This window comes from Sceloporus undulatus, chromosome 2 (assembly GCF_019175285.1).
Source record: "Sceloporus undulatus isolate JIND9_A2432 ecotype Alabama chromosome 2, SceUnd_v1.1, whole genome shotgun sequence".
NCBI classification, from domain to species: domain Eukaryota; kingdom Metazoa; phylum Chordata; class Lepidosauria; order Squamata; family Phrynosomatidae; genus Sceloporus; species Sceloporus undulatus.
The window spans coordinates 171,259,682-171,281,083 of NC_056523.1; the positions used below are offsets into that span (position 1 = coordinate 171,259,682).

Below are 21,402 nucleotides of genomic sequence, written 5' to 3' on the forward strand. Positions count from 1 at the left end.
TTCAAGCAAAGCTTGCAAACAAAGCAATTCCTTTAAATTTTCTCATCATCCTTTCAGTTTGTGTTTACTACGATGTCTTGTACACTGTAAAGTATTTCTGGGCCTGAGGCAGGCCAAACCTGTGAAAGCTCCTAAATTAAAACCTGAAACCAATCCTGGCCAGCTCCTGAACTGTATATAAGAGTTTGCGGTGAGGTCCTGTGCTAGAGGGCTGCTCTCTCTCTTTCTTGCTGCTCACACCTGCTTCCTTGGAAGCAACCCATCCCAACCTTTTATAATGACTCAACAGATGTCTGCTGCAAGGTCCTTCATGAGAGGAAGGGGATTCAGCTCTAGGTCTTCTGCCTATGGGCTAGGTGGGCACAGGACCTATGCTGCTTCTGTTCGCTATCCAGTCAGAAGTGGATATGAGGTCCCTGCCTTCACCAGCCAAAGTCTTGCCAACATGGGTGGAAGCAGAAGAATTTCCTATGGTGGATATGGAGGCTACAATGCTGGATGCTATGGTGGTTACAATTATGGTCATGGTGGTGGCTATGGTAACCTAGAATTTGGTGGCACTATGGGTCATCACGTCCCTAGAACATATGACTCCACTGGAAGTTGTGGGCCTTTCGGAGGATATTCTAACTCCAGAGGTGATACCATTCATGGAGTCAGAATCAACGAGAAGCTCCTGAAGCCGTTGCATGTGGGAGTGGATCCACAGGACCATGAAATAAGAAACCATGAGAGGGAAGAAATGAAGGATCTCAACAACCAATTTGCTGGCTTCATTGAAAAGGTGAGAGGGAAAAAAACCACAATCTGTTTCCTGGAACAAAAAGAATGGCTCAGGCCAAGGGGTTTGTGGATGAATTACTTTAAAAATGGCTGTGCAACGCTATGTCAGCAGCCAATGGGATCTGCATCACATGGTTCTGTTTTGCATGGGACTTTGTGACTGGTACATATGCTGAAGTGGAAATGATTATGAAAGTGGAAATACTATGCATAATCTACTCAAAGTCAATTTTGTTTTATAACAGATGTTGGATTCAGATGCACCTAATTTGGATTTTTTTTACAATACTCTGAGTCTTTGAATTTTAGGATTTTCAAACCTTGATGTTAGGCTTAGTCCTAGTAACAATGGTTTTACTTGAATGACACTGAAATCAGTGGAAAGTAAGTTGCAGCTTATCCTGTTGATTTCATTGGAATGTAAGTGAGATATTCAGATCAAACCCAATGTGCAATGGGAAAGGTCTACCACTTCCTAAACAAAACTGAGTTCCACATATTTTTTTTTGCTGGATGGCAGTTATTACCCCCACCCCAAATTGCATCCAATGAGAGAGAGTTTATTGTAGTAGTTCTCAGGATGTGGTAGTCTCCAACTTTATTTGGTGGCATATTGGGGGAATGAGAGGTCCCAAAATCTATGGAACCTTGGCCACGCTTGGAAACTTTCCACAGCCACTCCATTTAAAGTCTCACTGATAAGACTGTGCTGCCACGCCAGTGTAAAGTCCCACCACTGCCCATGAAGATCTCCCCAGGTGGACCTCCCTCACCAGCTGCAGAGTGGGAATTCTGCAAAGTTATATGGAATGCCTTCAAAGAAATATAACATTTATACAGATATTTGAAAATGTGGTATTTACTATTATTGTCTTAGAATTTATCAGCAATGTGTGAAGATTTATTGTTTTTAAAGTTCCTTCAAAGTGATTTTAAAATGGACACATGGATTCTATAACTTTTTAGGAATCTGAAACAAGAGCTTTGCAATGTTATTGCTTTGTATTACAACTCCCAGAATCCCCAGCCAGCCTGACTGGTGACAATGCTAGCTGCGGTGTTCTAAGAGCTGTTGTCCAAAAATATTACATTTATAGGCCCTACCCTCTAAGAAATTCACATCTATTTATCAGAATCTTTTGGGAATTGTATTTATGTGTTAGCATATGATAAAAAGGAAGCCTATTTTTCTACTTTTTACTTTTTAACACAGATTCGGTTTTGACAAGCAATACTTTAGTGACAACACTAAGCTGTTTGTCTTCTGAGGAGCTACTGCTTGCTTTACAAAAGAAGCTATTTACTTTGTGCTAAATAGCACATGTCTTCTACAAAACCCATGAAGAGGACCAGACATTTGTTCTTCTAGAACAGTGCTCCTCAGGATATCTGATGTAGGAGACCAGCAATTTTTTTTCTTAGTGTGGTAGAGACAAGTACCATATGTGTGCCCCTTGGCTCCAATTCTTTCTTCCTTTCCCCAGGAACTCTCTAGGGACTGGCAGCCAGTGGTCTGAGGACCAGTAATGGTCCAGAGAGGACTACTTTGAGTAGTATTGCTTTAGAACACTTTGGATTAGGGCTGTGAGAAAATCCTCCAATTCAGTATGGAACCTGATTTGATGATAAGGCTCAGGCTCAAATATGTTTTGGACTGATTCCAATTTTATCTGGCTCCCTTCAGATCTTAAATCTCAACCAAGATTTGGACATCTCCCCTATTGCTCTGCATTGGGGCTGCATTGACCCTGCAGAATTAATCAAGTTTGACACCACTTTAACTGGCATGTGGATGAAATTCTGGGATTTGTAGTTTTGTGAGAAAATTTGCAGTCTCTATCAGAGATCTGGTGCCACAGTAAACTATAAATTCCAGGCTTCCATAGGATGGAGTCATAACATTTAAAGTAGTGTCAAGCTGCATTAATTCTGCATTGTGGCAACAGCCCAAAAAGCTATGAAATATCAGGTTTTTTAAAAAGTACAAGTGCATAACCTTAGATACATGATAGCACCTACAATTCCAGAGTTGTCACTGTGCAAAATCAATTTTCCATCTTCCCCTCTCCACATCAGCCCACCATTGGTGTTTTCCTTATGTGATATAGTTGGATGCACCATGCACAGCTTTCTCCCTATATTTGAATTTTCTCTTATCATTTCAGGCAACGCTGGATTCAAATTGTAATGATCCAGCCCACTTTGGCATTGATCCAAGTAGGCCCAAATTGGTCTGATTTGTTTCAGAATTTGGGACTTCTCTGCAGTGGTGTTACTATGGCAGTGTGGGGTGTGTGGCCTACACCTGGTGGCACTTTAAGGGGGGTGACACCATTGCACCTCAAACACCTACTTTTGGGCAGAAATGGGCTGTGGCATTCATCTGCTTCCCTTTAAAATGCTTTAAAAGATGGTGGGAGTGGGATGAACCCAGTCAGCGAAGAAAGGAGGGGCTCCAGAATTTTTAAAATTCAAATTTCAAAATTGTATTTTTAAAATTTTTTAAGACAATGTTTTGAATTTTTTTAAAAAAATCATTATTTTTTAAAAAAATGTTACTGCACCGGGTGACACCAACCCTAGGGATCCCACTGCCTTTCTGAAGTGCCTTCACAGCCTTTGTTTACATTTTGTTATACAGTGGACCCTTGTTATACGCTGGGGATTGGTTCCAAGATTCTCCGTTTATAACAAAATCCGTGTATGCTCAAGTCCCATTAAATATAATGACAAAGCAAAATGGTGTCTCTTATAAAAATGGAAAATCAAGGTAAATTTATACTTTTTTTGGAATATTTTCAAACCGTGTATGCTTGAATCCGTGTATAAAAAATCTGTGTATAAGAAGGACCAACTGTATATTAGATGAAATCCAACATCAAGTGAGCTGAGATCCATTTAGATAATACAGATCTCTTCTGATGGGTCCCTCAACAGAAATCTTCTTTTTAAAAATGAATTTATCCAATTTTTATTTGGTGAGCTTGCTAGGTAAAGAGAGCTAAAGAGTATCTATGGCTTTCAGTTTTGCATTATTGGGGAAAAATTTAAGTGGCTCTTTCTGCCCTATTCCCTTTCTCTTTTTAATTATGTGCACAATTCAAAATCAATATATCTCAAAAATTTACACAATCATATTTTAGCTGGGACCCACCAGCGTGGCCATTTGAAGAGCATCCTAGATTACCATATATAAGTCAACCTCATGTATAAGTCGAGGGCAAGTTTTGGGGACAAAATTATGCATTTCAATATGACTCGTGGATAAGTTGAGGATAAAACTTAGGGTCATGTAACAAAGGATATAAAAGAAGAAGTTTACCGTCTTCATGTAGAAATGTCTTATTCAGATCCTTCTAAGCCCAGTTCCTCTTGGCACCCTTTTGAGGAGAAGCACCAAAGAGGTGCCACTGCTGCCATTTTCCCACCCAAGCATTAAAAAGGCCAGAAACAGCATCATTGTGGAAATAGATATGGGGATTGGTGCTTCTTTTGGCTGCTCCCAGGATGAAGTGAGCTCATACTTTTTGCCACTCAGAGAAGGAGAAGAGTTAAAATACACTACTTACATTGACCCATGGATAAGTCAACCCAGCTTTTTGAGGTCAGTTGTTTGACAAAAATTTGTAGACTTGTACATGGGTATATACAGTATTCAAAATGGATATGATCAACTCTCTATCAGAATGCATGCATATGTGGAGCATATCCACTTTAGCCCTTAGCAGTGTGCCCTGACACACTGTATTAAGTCCTGGATGCCTGTTTGATTTCAGTAATAGTTTTGGCATAACTAAGGGCCCCAAAGCAGCATTCTGTCCTTGAAGGCTTGGAGTCTCAGAGACCTAGAGTCTCTCTGTCTGGTGCCATTTTTACTTTAATTGCATGTACAAATCAACCTAGATTTTGTTTACTGAAATTAGAGTTGGACACCCTATTTACATAAAAAATTAGGGTGTATCTTTAAGAAACTTCCCCCTCCACAAAATTATAGTTATTAATACAAAAGCATGCAGGGACAAGGTAATTCTCTCCTTGACCTTGGCATCCAACTCCTGAGTCCAATTTTAGTTCCCCTATAAAACTAGAAAACTATTGGGTTCCTAGAAATTCAATGGCATTTGAGCAGACTGAACGCAGATCAGTATGATGGTGCTCTTGCTTACATGCCAATAGATGTATGGGGAAATGTCCCTCTTTTGTCATAATACTAGAACACAGGGTTATCCAATGAAGATGATGATAGACCAAGGGGAGATTTAAGTCAGACAAACACATTGCCATCTCAAGCTATTACAAAGCCTTAGACAAGGTACCATTCTGATATCCCCCCCCCCCCATTCCATTCCACTATGTTATCATCACTGAAAAGGCTTCAGTGACTGACTATTTATACATGCCAGATGGATAGACTCAATCAGGGAGCCCACGGTCCCTATAGGATCTGAGCAGGGAGGTAGAGGATAGGTGGGCTTGGAGATGTCTCATTCACAGGGTCAACTCGAAGGCAGCTAACAACAACTACTCCTTGCTATACAACTGGCTCTTGTGACCTCTCCTGTCAACCACCAGTTGGAGACATCTCCATTTAGATTAGAGATGGCAAGGATTCAAAAGTATTTGAATAATAAATGAAAAATGGATTTTCCGGGCATTGAGAAATCTTGACAAGGAGAATCTTGGGTCAATGAGAATCTTTACAGTTTCAGACTTTTTGCATGGCATTTTCTATGTAGGAAACATGATTACAGGTTTAAGCCCCTGTAAGGAAAACATTCTAAAGATAAACTAGAACTTACTTTTCCATTAGCAGGGGTGGAGGATCTCCAGATGTCTTCATCCCAGTTTCCAGCACCTAGGTCCCACTGTGCTCCCTCCTAGCCTCCAAACTCTACATCCAATACACAAAGCCATTTTGTATTTTGTGAAATACTGAGGTGGGGTCGGGGGAGAAGCAAGATGCAGGGAGGATCTGTGCTTCATTTTAAGACAGAGGTATTGCTATTGGGGGTCTTAAGAATGAAAATAACAAATGTTCCCTCTATTTTTCCCCAAGCTTCTAGGGGAGGGGAGGATAAGGGTTAGGGCTGCATGTGGCCTGTGACCACAGGGTGAATATCACAATCTGAACACTGCTCCACTTGTCCCTTTGCCAGCAGAATAGTAGTGGGTCCTCTCTAGAACTGGAGAGCAGCTTTACTGATGCCAGATCAGCCTAGGAGCTAGTGGAAAAGGTGAGGGGTAGGGGAAAGAGCAACCACAGCAGCTATCCCCATTGCAACAAGGATAGGAGGGAGAGGCGCAAGAGAAGGGAGTAAGATCCAGGCAGTTCTGGAGAAAACTTGGGTGATAATTCTATTACCATAAAAGGCAATGAAGAAAGACCATATTTCTATACTCCCTGGCATGGCTGCAGCACCTCCATGATGGAACAGATGATACTTGAATGGGGACCACATCTTGTTTGAAGCATAAATATTGAGCACTTTTCTCTCCATGCCTATGACTCTTCTGGCCTGCTTTTTAAAAATTATTATTATCCATTTGCCCACATCTCTTCCTCCATGTCCTACCCTTTCTTCCCCCATCCTACTAACTTGATTCCCTGCCAGCTGGATAGAGACACTTCTCCCAATAGTTGGTAATAGGAACAAGTGTTTCTCTTATCTACTTCTAGTGGTGGCTCTGAAGGGACAAGTAATCCTAATACAGTATTTTCCTCCACGAGATGTGTTGATGACCACCAAGTTAGATGGCTTTAAAGGGAAATTAGAAAAATAAGTCTAGTGATAAGGTCTATTTATTATGCCATGACATTAGCAAACAAAGGCATTGTGCCTTTGAACAGGAACAGTCTGCTTGGAAACAGAAATGGGTGTATGTGTGTTTGGGGGTGTTACTATCATCATGTTGGGCTTCTGGGCTTTCCAAAGACATCTAAGTGGCCATTGTGATAAGCAAGATGCTGGTCTAAACTTTTGGTTTGATCCAGGAGGCTTTTCTGATTTTGAATGGATAAATTCAATCTAAAAGTTTGCAGGTTTGCTCTTGAAAGCAGGTTTGAGTTTGAGTTCCAGATTGTCCTTTCCTTAAAGATATTGCATTCTCCTTTGGTCAACAGGTTCGAACACTGGAACAGGAGAACAAGGCTCTTGAAACAAAATGGAATCTCTTGCAACAATATGCCATGGTGCCAAAGAAAAACCTTGCACCATACTATGAGAATTTCATCTCTAGCATAAGGAATCAGATAGACTGTCTATTACATGATAGAGAACACCTAGCAAGTGAAAACTCAGCAATTCAGCATCTGGTGGAGGAATTCAAGAGCAAGTAATTTTTCTGCTACTACTGCTGCTTCTCTTCTCTTCCTCCTTCTCTTGCTTTTCTTCCTATTTCTCCTCTTTCTCATTCTTAAAGGCAAAGGCAAATATCCCCTGAAGCTCAGGAGGTCCCTAAAGTTCTCAACTTGTCCCATTTAGCAGCTATAAGGGATTCTGAAACTCCATTTGGTGGGTGGTTCAGGCAATTTCTTGTTGCACAGAGCTCTTCTCCCATGTTCCAACCAACAGATATGAAGAGGAATTCAAAAGGCGGACGACAGCTGAAAATGAATTTGTGCTGCTCAAGAAGGTAAGATACTCAAATTCCATGGCTAAAATTTTGGAGCATAAAATTCTAAAATTCTATGTACAGTTTGAGTCCCCTTTATCCAGAATTCTGAAATCTGGAATTCTTTAAAAAAAATTTTTTTTCATGGGTGGCTGAGATAGTGACAGTTTTGCTCTTTGATGGTTCAAGATATGCATTTTTTTCATGCACAAAATTATTTAAAATATTGTATAAAATTACCTTCAGGCTATGTGGATAAGGTGTATATGAAAGATAAATGAATTTTATATTTAGACTTGGGTCCCATCTCCAAGATATCTCATTATATATGTGCAGTGGACCCTCCCCCACATATGGCAAATTTCACCTATGCCTGAGCCCCATTAACTTGAATGGGGCTTGTGCTTGCGGCATCACGTGTGCGCCACGGGCGCACACCCCATTCATCTATATGGGATGCGCCGCCCCCATGCACTCCTGCACGGCTTGAGCATATATGTTCAAAGTTGCATATAATGTGTGCGCACTGTATATGAAATCCCTCCCCCCCAAATAAAAATAATCCAAAACACTTCTTGTCCTAGGCATCTTGGATAACGGAGACTTAACCTGTAATTTATTTAGTTATACTTAAATCCTGTATATAGGACCCCAGTGGTCAGCTCTCCTACCCCTTTCCATCTCACCTTTGACTTCTGTGCCATCATTTTCCCCATGGCAAGTAATGCTCTGAATAGGAAATGATTGCCAGCCTGTCCCTTTTTACTCAACATGGAGTGTGCAAGTTGAGTTGTACACTGCTTTATCGCTGGGGTATTTACTATGCAGTCTTGCTTGGGAAGTGATACTGTTGGCTAAGCGAAATGCTATTTCTCTCTTTTCCCTGCCACATTTTGTCAGAAAATGGAGGGGTTTTCTGTAACCCCAAAGCGTAGACTGTCTGCATTGCTAGTCAATTGTCCCTGAGCTTTGGTAACATTTTATTTGAGATCATACTTTCAGAGATTCTTTTATTACGTCTCCTTTCTTCCATTATAAAATTCTTGAGCCATGCCAACTGAAATTCTGCAAAACAATGATTAATTGGATCATGGGCATAGGTTCATCACTTTTGGTGTTTACATGTTTAAGGGGCCATGCTGGCTGTCTGATTCTAGAGCTGGTAGTCCCCACCAAAACAAACAAACAAAAAGTTTCTTTCCCAAGCCTTTTCTGAAGTTGTGCTTGAAATTCAAAGTTTGCCCATTTTGATTGGCTAAATAAATGAGATTAATATATAATTTATTAATTACATTCCGACAGCAATCACACACTGTTGAAAACTATTTTATTGCACTTCAAAAATTGTCAGATATTTGCATTTGCTGATGTTCACTGCCAATACGGTCATACAGCTAATGTTATATGTCAGGTACTATCAGATCCTTTGACTGTTAGCACTAAACCAACTGCCAGTTCTTAATTGCTAAGCATCAGATATTTGTTGGTTATTCATAGAGCTGGGAAATACTCATCATTAAAACTGGACAGAATTTTGTTAACTTGGGGAGAGGGTTCTTTCTGCTGTAATTCTGGGGCCTGCCATTTCTTGAAGGCTTAAAAATATTGGAGTCATATAAAAGAAAGTGTATTTTAAGATCTCTGGATCTCCATGTTTGGCTCTGAGTCTCAAAACCCCTATAGTCAGGCCCCCATATTGGAAAGGATTAGGGACAACCTCCCTCCAAGTGGAAAAGTTACAAACAAAAATACAGCCTGCCTTGATATCTGTGAGGGTTTTATTCCAGACCACCACTTGCAGATAACATAATAATAATAATAATAATAATAATAATAATAATAAATAATTGCAGGATCTTAAGTCCAGTTGTTCCAAATGGCAGTGTGCCATGCATGCAAGCATGCTGGCACAGCCAGTCAGCCACTTACATTTGCCACCAATGGGGAGAATGGGGTGGGGCCATCTGCAGAGGCTCAAACCCACAGATGACAAGCCAGCAGATGGCAAGAGCCAACTGTAAATATAAATTAAAAATGCAATGTCTACCTGAAATAACACTTCTCTTGGAATCTCTTGGTCCTCCAGCATGACTCTGTGGTCAAGGTATGCCAGAGGTTCACAAGAGAATTGTTATGGAGGACCTAGAGGGTCCTAGAGAAAAATATAACAATCAAATCTGCAAAAAAGGGGAAATTAGAAAATGTGTTTATGAGGGGGTTGGCAATGTACTTTCTTATCCAGTCCTCAGTGAGAGAGAGGAATATCAGGAAAAGAAAAAGGGTTGTTTTTTTTTAAAAAAAAAGAATGCAATATAATGTGCTACTTAATTTATCATGCTTAATGGCATCTTCTGTGACATCATCAGGAAGCCATCCCTAGGTCTCAGTTTTTGACTTGCAGTCTCATAGCCTAAGATGGTACTAACCTGGTAAGCCTATCTTTGAGCCCGTACAGACAAGCCAAAATAAAGTTGCTTCAGGTCACTTTGGAGGTATGCTGTTTAACTGACACATGCATCTTAAGAGGCCAGAAGCTGCACCAAAGCTGCACTCCCATCATTAGGACTGGAGCGTGGCTTTGGAGTGGCTTTCGGCCTCTTAGGACACATGCATCATTTAAACAGCATACCTCCAAAGTGTCCTGAAGCAATTTTATTTTGGCCTGTCTGTACAGGCTGTTTAATTTCATTCATGGCCTTTCATGTGGACACGTCTAATCTGTTCTGAGGGTTTATTTAATTCCATGCTGCTCCTAGCTTTGTTCCTATTTCATGAGCAACCACAATACTGTCCATGTTTAATGCACTGCTCAATTCTCTTCAGGATGTAGACTCCATTTCCCTCAGCAAAACAGAGCTGGAGGGGAAAGTGGATTTGCTGAGACGTGAACTGGAATTTCGCAACGGTGTCTATATGGAGGTAAGAACAACCTAGAAAGTATCTTAAATATATAAACTCACAGCCATGGCAAGAAGTAGCTATAAGGTAGGGCACTTCTGCCCTCTGTACTAAGGAAAGATTCCCTATGCCATTTTAGGAACAGTTTGCAATAAAGACACATTAAGGCAAGTCTGAGTTTTCCAATGATCACGTAAAGAGGCTTCTGTTTGTTTTTTGGTTGCTTCCATTTGCCTTGCTGCTTAACATACACAAAGTGAGCCTGGAATGACATAATTCCAGGGTAATGTGGAGGATATGAAATAATAATAATAATAATAATAATAATAATAATAATAATAATAATAATAATAATTTGTATACCGCCCTCTGGCAAACCAATCCGGGCAGTTAACAACAGTAAAATATAAAATATGACAATTAAAAACACTTTATCCCTCCCCCCCCTTAAGAAAGTATTAAACAGTATAACATATTAAAACACAATATCAATGCATAAAAACAACAATTAAAAACTAAAAACCCTGATGTCCCTCTGTTGAAATGGCCAGGCTGCCAGCATACTGGGAGATCCAGTGAGGCAGGGAGAGAAAGGAGTTATGTTTCGTGCTACTGATAGCAATATGCCCTACCTTCAAGGAGAGAATTTCTCCTGACCATGCAGAAATTCTGCAAAATTATATGACAGACACAGTAGAGAATTTCAAGAGGCTAGGGATATATACCCTAAAGGTGCCAGATCACCACCAACCAATGCCAGATGCTGTGGGCTATCTTCCAGGGAAAGGAACTGGCAAAACCACCCCTGAGTATTCCCTGCCTAAGAAAACCTGTCTCAGTTCACCATAAATCAAATCTTATTTAACAGTAAATAATAACAACAACAACTGTTTCAGTGGCATAGCCTTACAGGTGATGTCTGATAGCATGTTTTAAAACCACACAAATGGCATCCCACAGTATCAACTGCATGGGAAAGCCTCCTTTTCAAAAGAGTGGAGATACATGTACAAACGTATCATCATGTACGGTGGGAATAAAGTCAGCTGTAATTACTGTATCCTAAAAAGAAGAACCATGCTTATTAAAAGATAAAGAACAGCTTCATGTGGTGTGATTTTTTCACTGGCTTTGCAGTTCTGGGGGAATTGTGTTTGGTGAATGATGTAAGAACTACAATTTATATAAGCTACAGCAAAATCTCAGAGTATATTTTCAGTACCAGAACTTGGCATGATGCTGATACTGATCATTATTATTTCTATTACTACTCAGGGATGTATTAGCAGATTTTCCTATCCTTGGTGAAAAAGGTTGTCCTGACATATCTTGGGGGGGGGGATCACTTGCTGTGAGACTTTTAAAAATCCTTGAGTAAGACTGGATAGACCTTCATTCTTCATTCTTCTGTTTTCAGTGGTTGTGCTTGAACAATTTTGTTTTTACAAATAAAACAAACACAAATCTTTTTTGGGGGGGAGAATATGCTGAGGGAATGCACAAATGTTTGTCCCCACAACCCAAATGAAAATGCACCGAAGAAGACTTTTGCACTTTTTCTTTTCTTTTCCTTCCTTCCTTTTTTGTTCTCATGTCTGAGAGTCAAATAAGTGAAAATTTGGATCACTACTACTCCCCTTGCAACTCTTGCTATTATTTCCCTCTGAGGCCATGGATGCTGTTTCCAGCATTCACTGATGAGTAATCACAGGCAGAATGTGTTCATTTCATCAGACATTCAAATTCAGAAGGCATCATCTGCAAAAGGCATCTGTTATTACCCCTCTCTTTTTATAAACTAATGGAAATATGAGCATCTTTGTTATCTGATTCACATATATATCTCCTGTAACTTGCAGGAATTAACACAGTTGGGTGGCCAAATTAGTGACATGAACATCCTTTTGCAAATGGACAACAGTAGAGACTTGGATGCTGACTTAATCATCAAAAATACTGAAGCCTGGTACCAGAACATTGCCCAGAGGAGCAAAGAGGAAGTAAATGCTTTGTATGGAAACAGAGTAAGTTTGGGCACACAGTTGCATACAACTTATTTTAAACTCTGGGTATCTGTCTTCTCAGTGTGTCCACACATTTCCTCTTCAGTCTTTACATCAATAAAAGTATAGTATCTAGATCAAGAGAAGTAATAGTGCCACTGTATTCTGCTCTGGTCAGGCCCCACCTTGAATATTGTGTCTAGTTCTGGGCACCACAATTCAAAAAGGACATTGAGAAACTGGAGCGTGTCCAAAGGAGGGCGACTAAATTGGTGAAGGGTCTCAAAACCATGCCCTATGAGGAACAACTTGGGGAGCTGGGGATGTTTAGCCTGGAGAAAAGAAGGTTAAGAGGTTATATGATAGCCCTGTTTAAATATTTGAAGGGATGTTATATTGAGGAGGGAGCAAGTTTGTTTTCTGCTGCTTCAGAGAACAAGACCTGGAGAAATGGATGCAAGCTACAGGAAAAGAGATTCCACCTCAACATTAAGAGGAACTTCCTGACAGTAAGGGTTGTTCAACAGTGGAACACACTCCTTCCTCGGAGTGTAGTGGAGTCTCCTTCTTTGGAGATCTTTAAGCAGAGGTTGGATGGCCATCTGTCAAAGGGGATGCTTTGATTGTTAGTTCCGCCATGGCAGAAGGGGGTTGGACTGGATGGCCCTTGTGGACTCTTTCAACTCTAGGATTCTATGATTCTATGATCTAAATTTGTATGTATTTTCATGAGCATTTTGTATGCATAACAATATGTATTCATCTTTGTGCATTCCCTCTTGTTATATGTATTTTTCCAAGCAATTTCCTAATGTATAGTTTTCATACTGCTCCCCTCAATTTACCCACTTTGTATGTATTTTTAGACTGGAAAACTTCATCACAAAATCTGGGAAAGTATGAAAATGAAAGGATAAGTGTGGGGTGGTTCACATGTTACTTCATGAAGTTAGTACTCATTAGGTCTGTTTGTCTCAAAGCATGAACAGAACAAATGTCTCCAGTTATGGAATTGATGTTCAAAAGTCTTTTCTAAACTGAAATTCAGATAGTGTCCAATGTAGAGCAGAGGGAATCTATGTACAAAGAACAATGAAGGAAACCATTAATCACACCCTTGTTCAGCTCAGTAGTCTTTTGTATGGCTGTTCCTCACATGCTTCTGAAATCATTTTACCAAAATCAAATCCATATTGTTCACTTCAGGTTTGACTTAAGCACAGCAACCTAGGTGTGCATAAAACCAACACCAAAAATATTTGACTTATTCAAGGTTTTCTCCCTTTTCTCAGAATTTTTCAAATGTTTCCTCAAGAAACTCTGAAAGTTTATATTTTTTGGCAATTCTCTTTATTTATTATTATCTTTATTGCTTCTATATATCAGTTCCAAGAGCTTCAGGAGCAAAGGGCAAAATACTTGAATGATCTGAAGATCAATCAGCATGAGACTGAAGAGCTAACACGGGTGATCCATAAATTGCAGTCCGAACATGACAGCATTAAAAAGCAGGTAAGAGAAAATCTGATGTCTGCTACTTTTTATCTGGAACTTAATGGTATCACCATACTTGGCACGAAGTTATATCTCCAATTTCAGACTTAAACAAAATGTCTTACCATTTTGTGACCTTTGCCTTTGACAGTAAAGAACTTTTCTCCTTTTTGAGGAAATATTTGCTTCATTTTTTAAAAAATGATGTCTTACCTTTGATCTCAGTTGCCCATAGTGACTTCATAAGGTGCATCTACACTGGAGAAACAATGCAGTTTGACATCAGTTCAACTGTACAGTTCTACAGTTGCTGAATGGAGATAGGATTTGTTTTTTATATATACCCATCACACTGGAAAAGTTGGCCTTTTCCAGCTGCAATTAGAAATAAGACCTGGGAAGGTGGGGCCAGGCTTGGGAGAGGGAACAGAAAGCCTTTCAAGCAAGCTGTATCTGGCTCACCTGGTTCCCACTTGGCTTGGCTTAGATTTTACCATTGGTGATCATCTTGATGCAGGGTAAAATGGCTCATGTTTAATGAAGCCCCCTATCAATCCATTCACAACTCTTTTCAGTGAATGGACTGCCATGGATAGTGACTGGGCACAGAGATAGGAGGGTGAAATGAAGAACTAAAATACTGAAAAGAACCTACATAATATCTGCTGAGAGCCAGTGTGGTGTACTGATTTGAGTGTTGGACTACAGCCCTGGAAACCAGGCTTTGATTACCTGCTCAGCCATAGAAAGCCACTGGGTAACCTTAGGCAAGTCACACACTCTCAGCCATCAGAAAGCCCTGTAATAGGTTCATCTTAAGGTCAACATAAGTCAGAAACAACAACAACATATTTGGGGAGGCAGTATATTTTTTCTTGTCTTACTTCATTGATATAATTTTTGTTTAGTTCTGTTTTTATTTCATCTTGAATGTTTGTCACTCTCTTAAATTAAAAGGTTCAAAACTCCTAAATCCTGGTCTACCTTTCTTTATTGGTTCTTTCCTCATAATCTTTAAGGTTAGGTTTGTCAGCATGGGGGGAGCCATACACAGTCTAGAGGGGTTCTTTGAGAAAATCAGAAATGTTCTTCCTTCTGATTTTGAGCTTGTATTATCTAACTGTCTTATTGAATGTGAATCAGTATCATTTTCTCTTATATAAGCTTTATTTTATCTTTATACTTGGGAGGATAGGTTGGTGCATTGCAAACATCCATTTGTGAAGTTGAACAGCTTGGAGATCATGCTTTTAAAGATGCTCAGGAAAAGCACAGTGACCTGCAGGCTGCTCTGCAGAAGGCCAAGGATGACCTAGCTGGCATGCTGAAAGATTACCATGACCTTCTGAATGTCAAGGTGGCCCTTGACATTGAGATTGCTACATACAAGACACTACTAGAAGGCGAGGAGATCAGGTGACTATGGATTCTATTAAAGAACTCACCAGAGATTCGCAAAGTTACATTTTTGAACTACAGGTGGAGTCTCCCTTATCCAAAATGTTTGGGGCAAGAAACGTTTGGGATTTTGGAATATCTGCATATAGTTGGAATCTGAACTATTTCAGATTTCAGTATTTCAGATAAGGAAGTCTCAGCCTGTATTACTCCCAGAATTCCATCGCTGACATGCCCACTGGCAATGCATGTTCTAGTCCAAAAAGACAGTGATTCCAAAGCCTGGTTCTCACATATTGGGACATTACTTTAGTTTTCTTTAAAATTTGTGCAAATATTTCATGTGGGTAGATCCCTAAATCTGACTCAGATTTCACTTTAGGTAAATTTTTTGCTCTAGACAAAATTCATTGCATTTCTCAAGACATATGGAAATCCCCATAAGATATTTGTTGGCATTACTAAAAATCTGTTTGCATTCCTTTACATCCCTAGGGTTTGTGTTTTGTGTGTGTGTGTGTGTGTGCGCGTGCTCATGAGCTAAAATCCTTAAAAATAACTCAGATTTTGTATTAGGCCAGGTTCTTCTACATGGCTACAGACCAATGGCTGTGATGGATTAATTTTTGAGTGGGGCAGGGTGCAGTTATTTGTAGATGTTATTTATAGATATGTCATCAGATAGCTTGCCTGAGTGAATCACAGCCGTTATATATTACCACAAAACACAGAAATCCACAATAGCCCAACTAAAAAAAACATTAAAATATATTTCAGTATCCAGCCCACAATCATCATAATCAGTCCATCTCATGGTATGCATAAAACCAAGTAAGCACAAAACAAATATTGGCTCAAAACAATATTGTTAGTCTGTTGATAAAAATCAGCATGGCTGTGTCAGAGAAAATCCCTTTCATTAAGTCATTCCTAAACATGGGTGATCCAACTGGAAAGACTCTGCTTCTGGCCAATGGGTAGAGTCAGGCTGAAATTGTGCTGATGGCAGTTTAGATCCTGTAACTCCCATCTGGTGCCAGTCTGCCTGTCCCAGAACAAGTTATTATCCACCAACATAGGAATAGATTCAGAGCTTGAAGTACATATGATAGACTAAATCCACATTAATCTCAAGTAAAGCAGACCCATGGAGTCAATGGAATTTATGTAAGTATTGCTTTATTAAGTTCCCATGATTCAGTGCTCTAATTGGGGCAAACAATTGGCCTGAAGCCTGTGGCTTCTTCATCTTCCAGTCCTTTATGCCTAATATTGTAACCTTATTACTGATTAAGTTTCATCAAGCAGATAAAGTATAGAAATATTTGAATAAAATAACACATTTGCTGCTGCATAATAAATAACTTGACCAGCAAACCAGGTTCCCTTGTGCACACCCTATCAAAATGAACTGGAACTCTCCAAGTTATAAGAAGGCACTCTCCTGCCATTCCAAAACACTGTAAATGGGTTTGTGTGGGAGAAGTGCCTTCCAGATTCTGTTTCAAAAATCATAATATGATCCAATGGTAATGATACTCCTCTTTTCTCCCCCTCAATAGGTTACACACAGGAAATCCCTTCAGAATAGGTAAGTAAGAATAATGTTGGGCTATGGTATGATATATGGTTTGAGCATTGGCTGAAACCTGGAGGCCAGGGTTTGAATTCCTGCTCAACCATGGAAACTGACTGAGTGACCATGGGCAAAGGAAGACAAAGGCAAAACTCCGCTGAACAATCTTACCAAGAAAATCACTGATAGGTTCACCTTAGGATTGCCATAAGTCTGAGCTGGTTAAATTTGATTTACTTCCACTTCATTCCCTTTATTTGATTCTAAACAAACACACAGTTCCAATGCAGTTTTCATCCAGACTGGGATAAATTATTCCCCAGAATCTCCCAATCAGCATTCTCAGAACTGTACTCCCTCCAACCTGGAGGTTGTAAGATTAATAAATATAAATCGGCAATTATAACAAAGAATATGAGAACAGAGGAAGAGACAAGATTACAAGAGGAAGCGGGGATTAAAATAAGCAAAAAGGTAAAATATTTGAGTATTTGGATTTCAAAAAAAACGAATGAATTATTTGAAAACAATTACGTAAAATTATGGACGGAGATAAAAAAAGATATGACAAATTGGAAAAGATTACAATTATCTCTATTAGGTAGAATAGCAGTAATAAAAATGTCTGTACTGCCGAAAATTCTATTTTTGTTCCAGATGATTCCCATTATTAATTCAGACAAACCATTTAAAGCTTGGGATAAAGATATAACAAAATTTATTTGGCAAGGTAAGAGACCAAGAATAAAACTAAAATTAATGCAGGACGCCCAAGAAAGAGGAGGTATGGCTCTTCCCAAATTACAACTATATGTGGAGGCATGTAGTCTCATGTGGTTGAAAGATTGGATAAATTTGGAGGAAAGGAGGTTGTTAGAAATAGAAGGGGAAGGTTTAAGTTATGGTTTCCATGCATATCTAGCGTATGAGAAAGAAAAGGTTAAACAGTAAATAATCATAGTGTGAGAAGAAATCTGTTAAGAGTATGGAGCAGATATAAAAACAGGATTATACATAAATTTCCTATGTGGCTCTCACCTCATGAGGCTATTTATAGGAAAGAGATGATTCGGAGAGAGAAATGGTTTAAATATAGCGAACTAACAAAGAAAGAACAAGGTAAGATTAAATTAAAAACACAAGCAGAATTGGAGCAGATAGGATTTGATATGGGGTGGTACGCATACAGGAGAATATATGAGAGAACATTAAAAGATCTAAAAATTTACGGAGAAGTAGAAGACAGAACAGAATTAGAGAGGTTATTAACAAAGGATCAGGATAAATTGATTGGGAAAATATATAAGAAATTATTGGAATGGGAAATGGAAGGAGAGATTGTTAAAGATACTATGATTAAATGGGCCAGCTATATTGGATATAATATACAATTTGACCAATGGGAACATGTGTGGACAAAGGGATTAAAATATAGTGCATCTCAAAATATAAAAGAAAATTGGTACAAAATGTTTTATCGATGGTATCTAACTCCGGAAAAATTAGCCACAATTTATAAAAATAAGGATAACAAATGCTGGAAATGTGGGGAAACAGTAGGTACGTTCATACACTGCTGGTGGAACTGCAAAAGTATAAAGAAATTTTGGAGGCAAATCAGAGACATAATTGAGGAAATATTGCAAATTAAAATAGAGTTAAAACCAGAAAGCTTTCTCTTGGGAATATTTGAAATTAATAATGAAAGGAAGTATGGGAAACAACTTTTTTACATGACTACAGTAGCAAGAATTTTGATTGCGCAGAGCTGGAAAACAAAAGATATTCCGAAGACAGAACAATGGATTTCAAAACTCATGGAGATGATAGTAATGAATAAAATGACACAAGTAATAAGAGATGAACGAATGGGGAACATAACACAAAGAATTAAGGATGAATGGTTATTAGTGTTCAGATATGTGAGGAAGCAATATGGAAAGGATTTTATTTATGATTATTGAGTGACTGAATTAATGAGATTCGGAGTACTCTGATTTGTGGTTTAAAATAAGAGTAGGATATTTAGAGGATAGGATAGCAATCGTAGTGGAGAATTAGATGAAGTGCAATAGATAATATATAGTTAGTATTAGTTAAGGGTTAAGGTAAGAGATACACAAGGAAGAAAGGAAATCAAAGGGGAAGGAAGCCAAATGGATGAGTGTAAGTAAGTAGGGGGTATGAGTGGGATAAGGGGATGTATAATTTGTTTAGAATAAGGGGTGGTTGGATTTATTTGGGTAGGGGGAGGGGGTGTGGGAGATTTATGTTTATGTATGAAAAAGTATTGTGTGGGGATATGTTTGTTTTTCTTCTTGTCTTGTGTGTTAGTAAATAATAAAAAAAAATTAAAAAAAAAAAAGAACTGTACTCCCTCCAAAAAAATTGTGTTTTTTCCAAGCTGTGGCTTCCATCCCATAAGATCTGGAAAGTCAGCAAAAGCAATGCTACAAATAGAGGAAACAATCTGGTCTCCTTGTGGTTCAGTCCCCACACATGAGCTAAAATCTCTGACTGCCTCTTTTCCTTTCAGATGTGATCAGACCCCACTACATGGAGAACTCATCTGGATTTGCAGCTCCATGTGGATATGGACCTTTAGGTAGAGGATATAATTCAGGATATGGTGGTGGATACACAACTGGAGGCCACAGAAGTTACCACCGGAGCTCCAGCACCAGAAGTGTTGGAGACTACTCAAGACCTGAGGACAGCAACAATGCAGCTACAGGACATGACTCTGCAGATGCAGAATTTGATCCCAGAGGAGCAAACAGCTCCAGAGGTGTCTCTTACTCTACTGGTAAACCAAACTCCCCTATAGGCATAGACAGCTCCTCCGTAGGGGAAGGGGTTGGTGCAGGAATAGACTATGGCCCAGGCCCAGGATTCAGCTCAGGAAGTGCACAAGGATCAGGCAGCTATGTAGGTCGGGGGCGTTTTTCTAGGGGAAGAGCAGAAAGTTTCCCTGATGGAGGCTATCCATCAGGGTATTATGGACCAGGCTATTATGGACCAGGTGGTGCCATCCCGTTTGGGGCTGGGGGCCTGGGACCTAGGGTTAGGGGTGGCCCCATGGTAGCGGGCTACAATCCTGGAATTGCTAGAGGTGTTGGCATGAGCAATGCTGGAGTTTCAGCTGTAGGCATCCCTGTTGTGAGGGGTTTAGGTTTGGGAAGGGGTCCATGTGTAGGGCTAGGTGCTCCTGTCGGGGTATGCCATCCTGGAGCATTGGGAGGTCCAGGGGGTATCTGTTACCATGAACCGGTAGGAGCTCCTGCTGGTATCTGCTACCCTATAGGAGCTCCTGGAGGGGTCTGTTATCCTGGAGCAGTAGCATTCCTATAGATGTCTGTCTGCTGCCCTGAACCATTTGACCCATCAGCAAAATTGCAATTCAAACATCTTACTTACAAACTCACCTTTTTTGGGAAACAGTTTTCTAGTAGCATAGGAATGAGAAAGTAGGTCATGAAATATATTTTTAAATGACCTATATGCTTCTCTTGGGTTATTTTGGGTTTGCAATGAACTCCAGTGAATCTATGGCCCCATTCCCACTGGCTTATAACCTGGATCAGGACGCGAATCATGGATGCATCGTTTCCATTTGAGCGTGAATCCGATCTGCATTGCTCCGATATTGTTTCCATTGAAATTCGAATCTGATTCGATTTATCTTGAAAAATCCGAATTATAGGTCGATAAAGCGGTTTAAAAAAATAGCAGCTTTTTAGTGAGTTTTCCTGTGCCTCCCGAGTCTGATTCGGGGCAAATGAATGGGAACGAAAAGGTGTCTGATTCAGGATCTTGAGGATGGGAGGAGCAGTGCTCAAGGGGCTCGCCTGGGGGTGTCACCTGCTTGTTCTCTTCCCTGTATTACCAGCGCCATTTTCTTTCATTTGTATAGCATTTCTCTGAGTGGATTGGGAAGCAGGGTAAGGTGATCACGTTTCATTGAGCTCTAAATGTAGTAAACACATTACTCCCCCTGCAACCTCCTCCCTGCTCCACATTCATAGACCAGTGTGTGAGGAGCCCCATTGAACACCATTTTAAACTAGTATTTTTTTTTCTTTTTTCGCCTCTGCCTGAGTGCCTGAGCGCCTGAGCAGCAGATGGGCTTTGCAGTACATGCCTGCTCGATTGCCCCCCAGACAGCCCAGGGAGCAATGGGGGAGGCAAAAGGATTTGGGGGAATAGAGGCTCTTTCTCTCTTCCAGAGGAACTATGGGAAGACACAGAATAGCCTTGGATGCAGAGAGGTTTAGGAGAAAGTGACTACTTCTCTCTTCCCAGAGGAACTATGAGAAGACACAGAATAGCCTTGGATGCAGAGGGGTTTAGGGGGAATAGTGGCTACTTCTCTCTTCCAGAGGAACTATGGGAAGACACAGAATAGCCTTGGATGCAGAGGGGTTTAGGAGGAATAGTGGCTACTTCTCTCTTCCAGAGAGTCTGGGAAGACACAGAATAGCCTTGGATGCAGAGGGGTTTTGGAGGAATAGTGGCTACTTCTCTCTTCCAGAGAGAGTCTGGGAAGACACAGAATAGCCTTGGATGCAGAGGGGTTTTGGAGGAATAGTGGCTACTTCTCTCTTCCAGAGAGAGTCTGGGAAGACACAGAATAGCCTT

At 40.0% G+C, this 21,402-nt stretch overlaps 1 protein-coding gene across 1 annotated transcript; it reads left to right on the plus strand.

Annotated features, from left to right (window-relative positions):
- Positions 1-277: 277 nt before the first annotated feature.
- Positions 278-20,115, plus strand: LOC121920456 (keratin, type II cytoskeletal 4-like). The gene is made up of 9 exons (XM_042447596.1): positions 278-784; positions 6,905-7,116; positions 7,356-7,416; positions 10,219-10,314; positions 12,153-12,317; positions 13,683-13,808; positions 14,986-15,206; positions 16,751-16,779; positions 19,301-20,115. Exons 1-9 carry the CDS (start codon positions 278-280, stop codon positions 20,113-20,115), a joined length of 2,232 nt encoding a protein of 743 aa, XP_042303530.1.
- Positions 20,116-21,402: the final 1,287 nt, after the last annotated feature.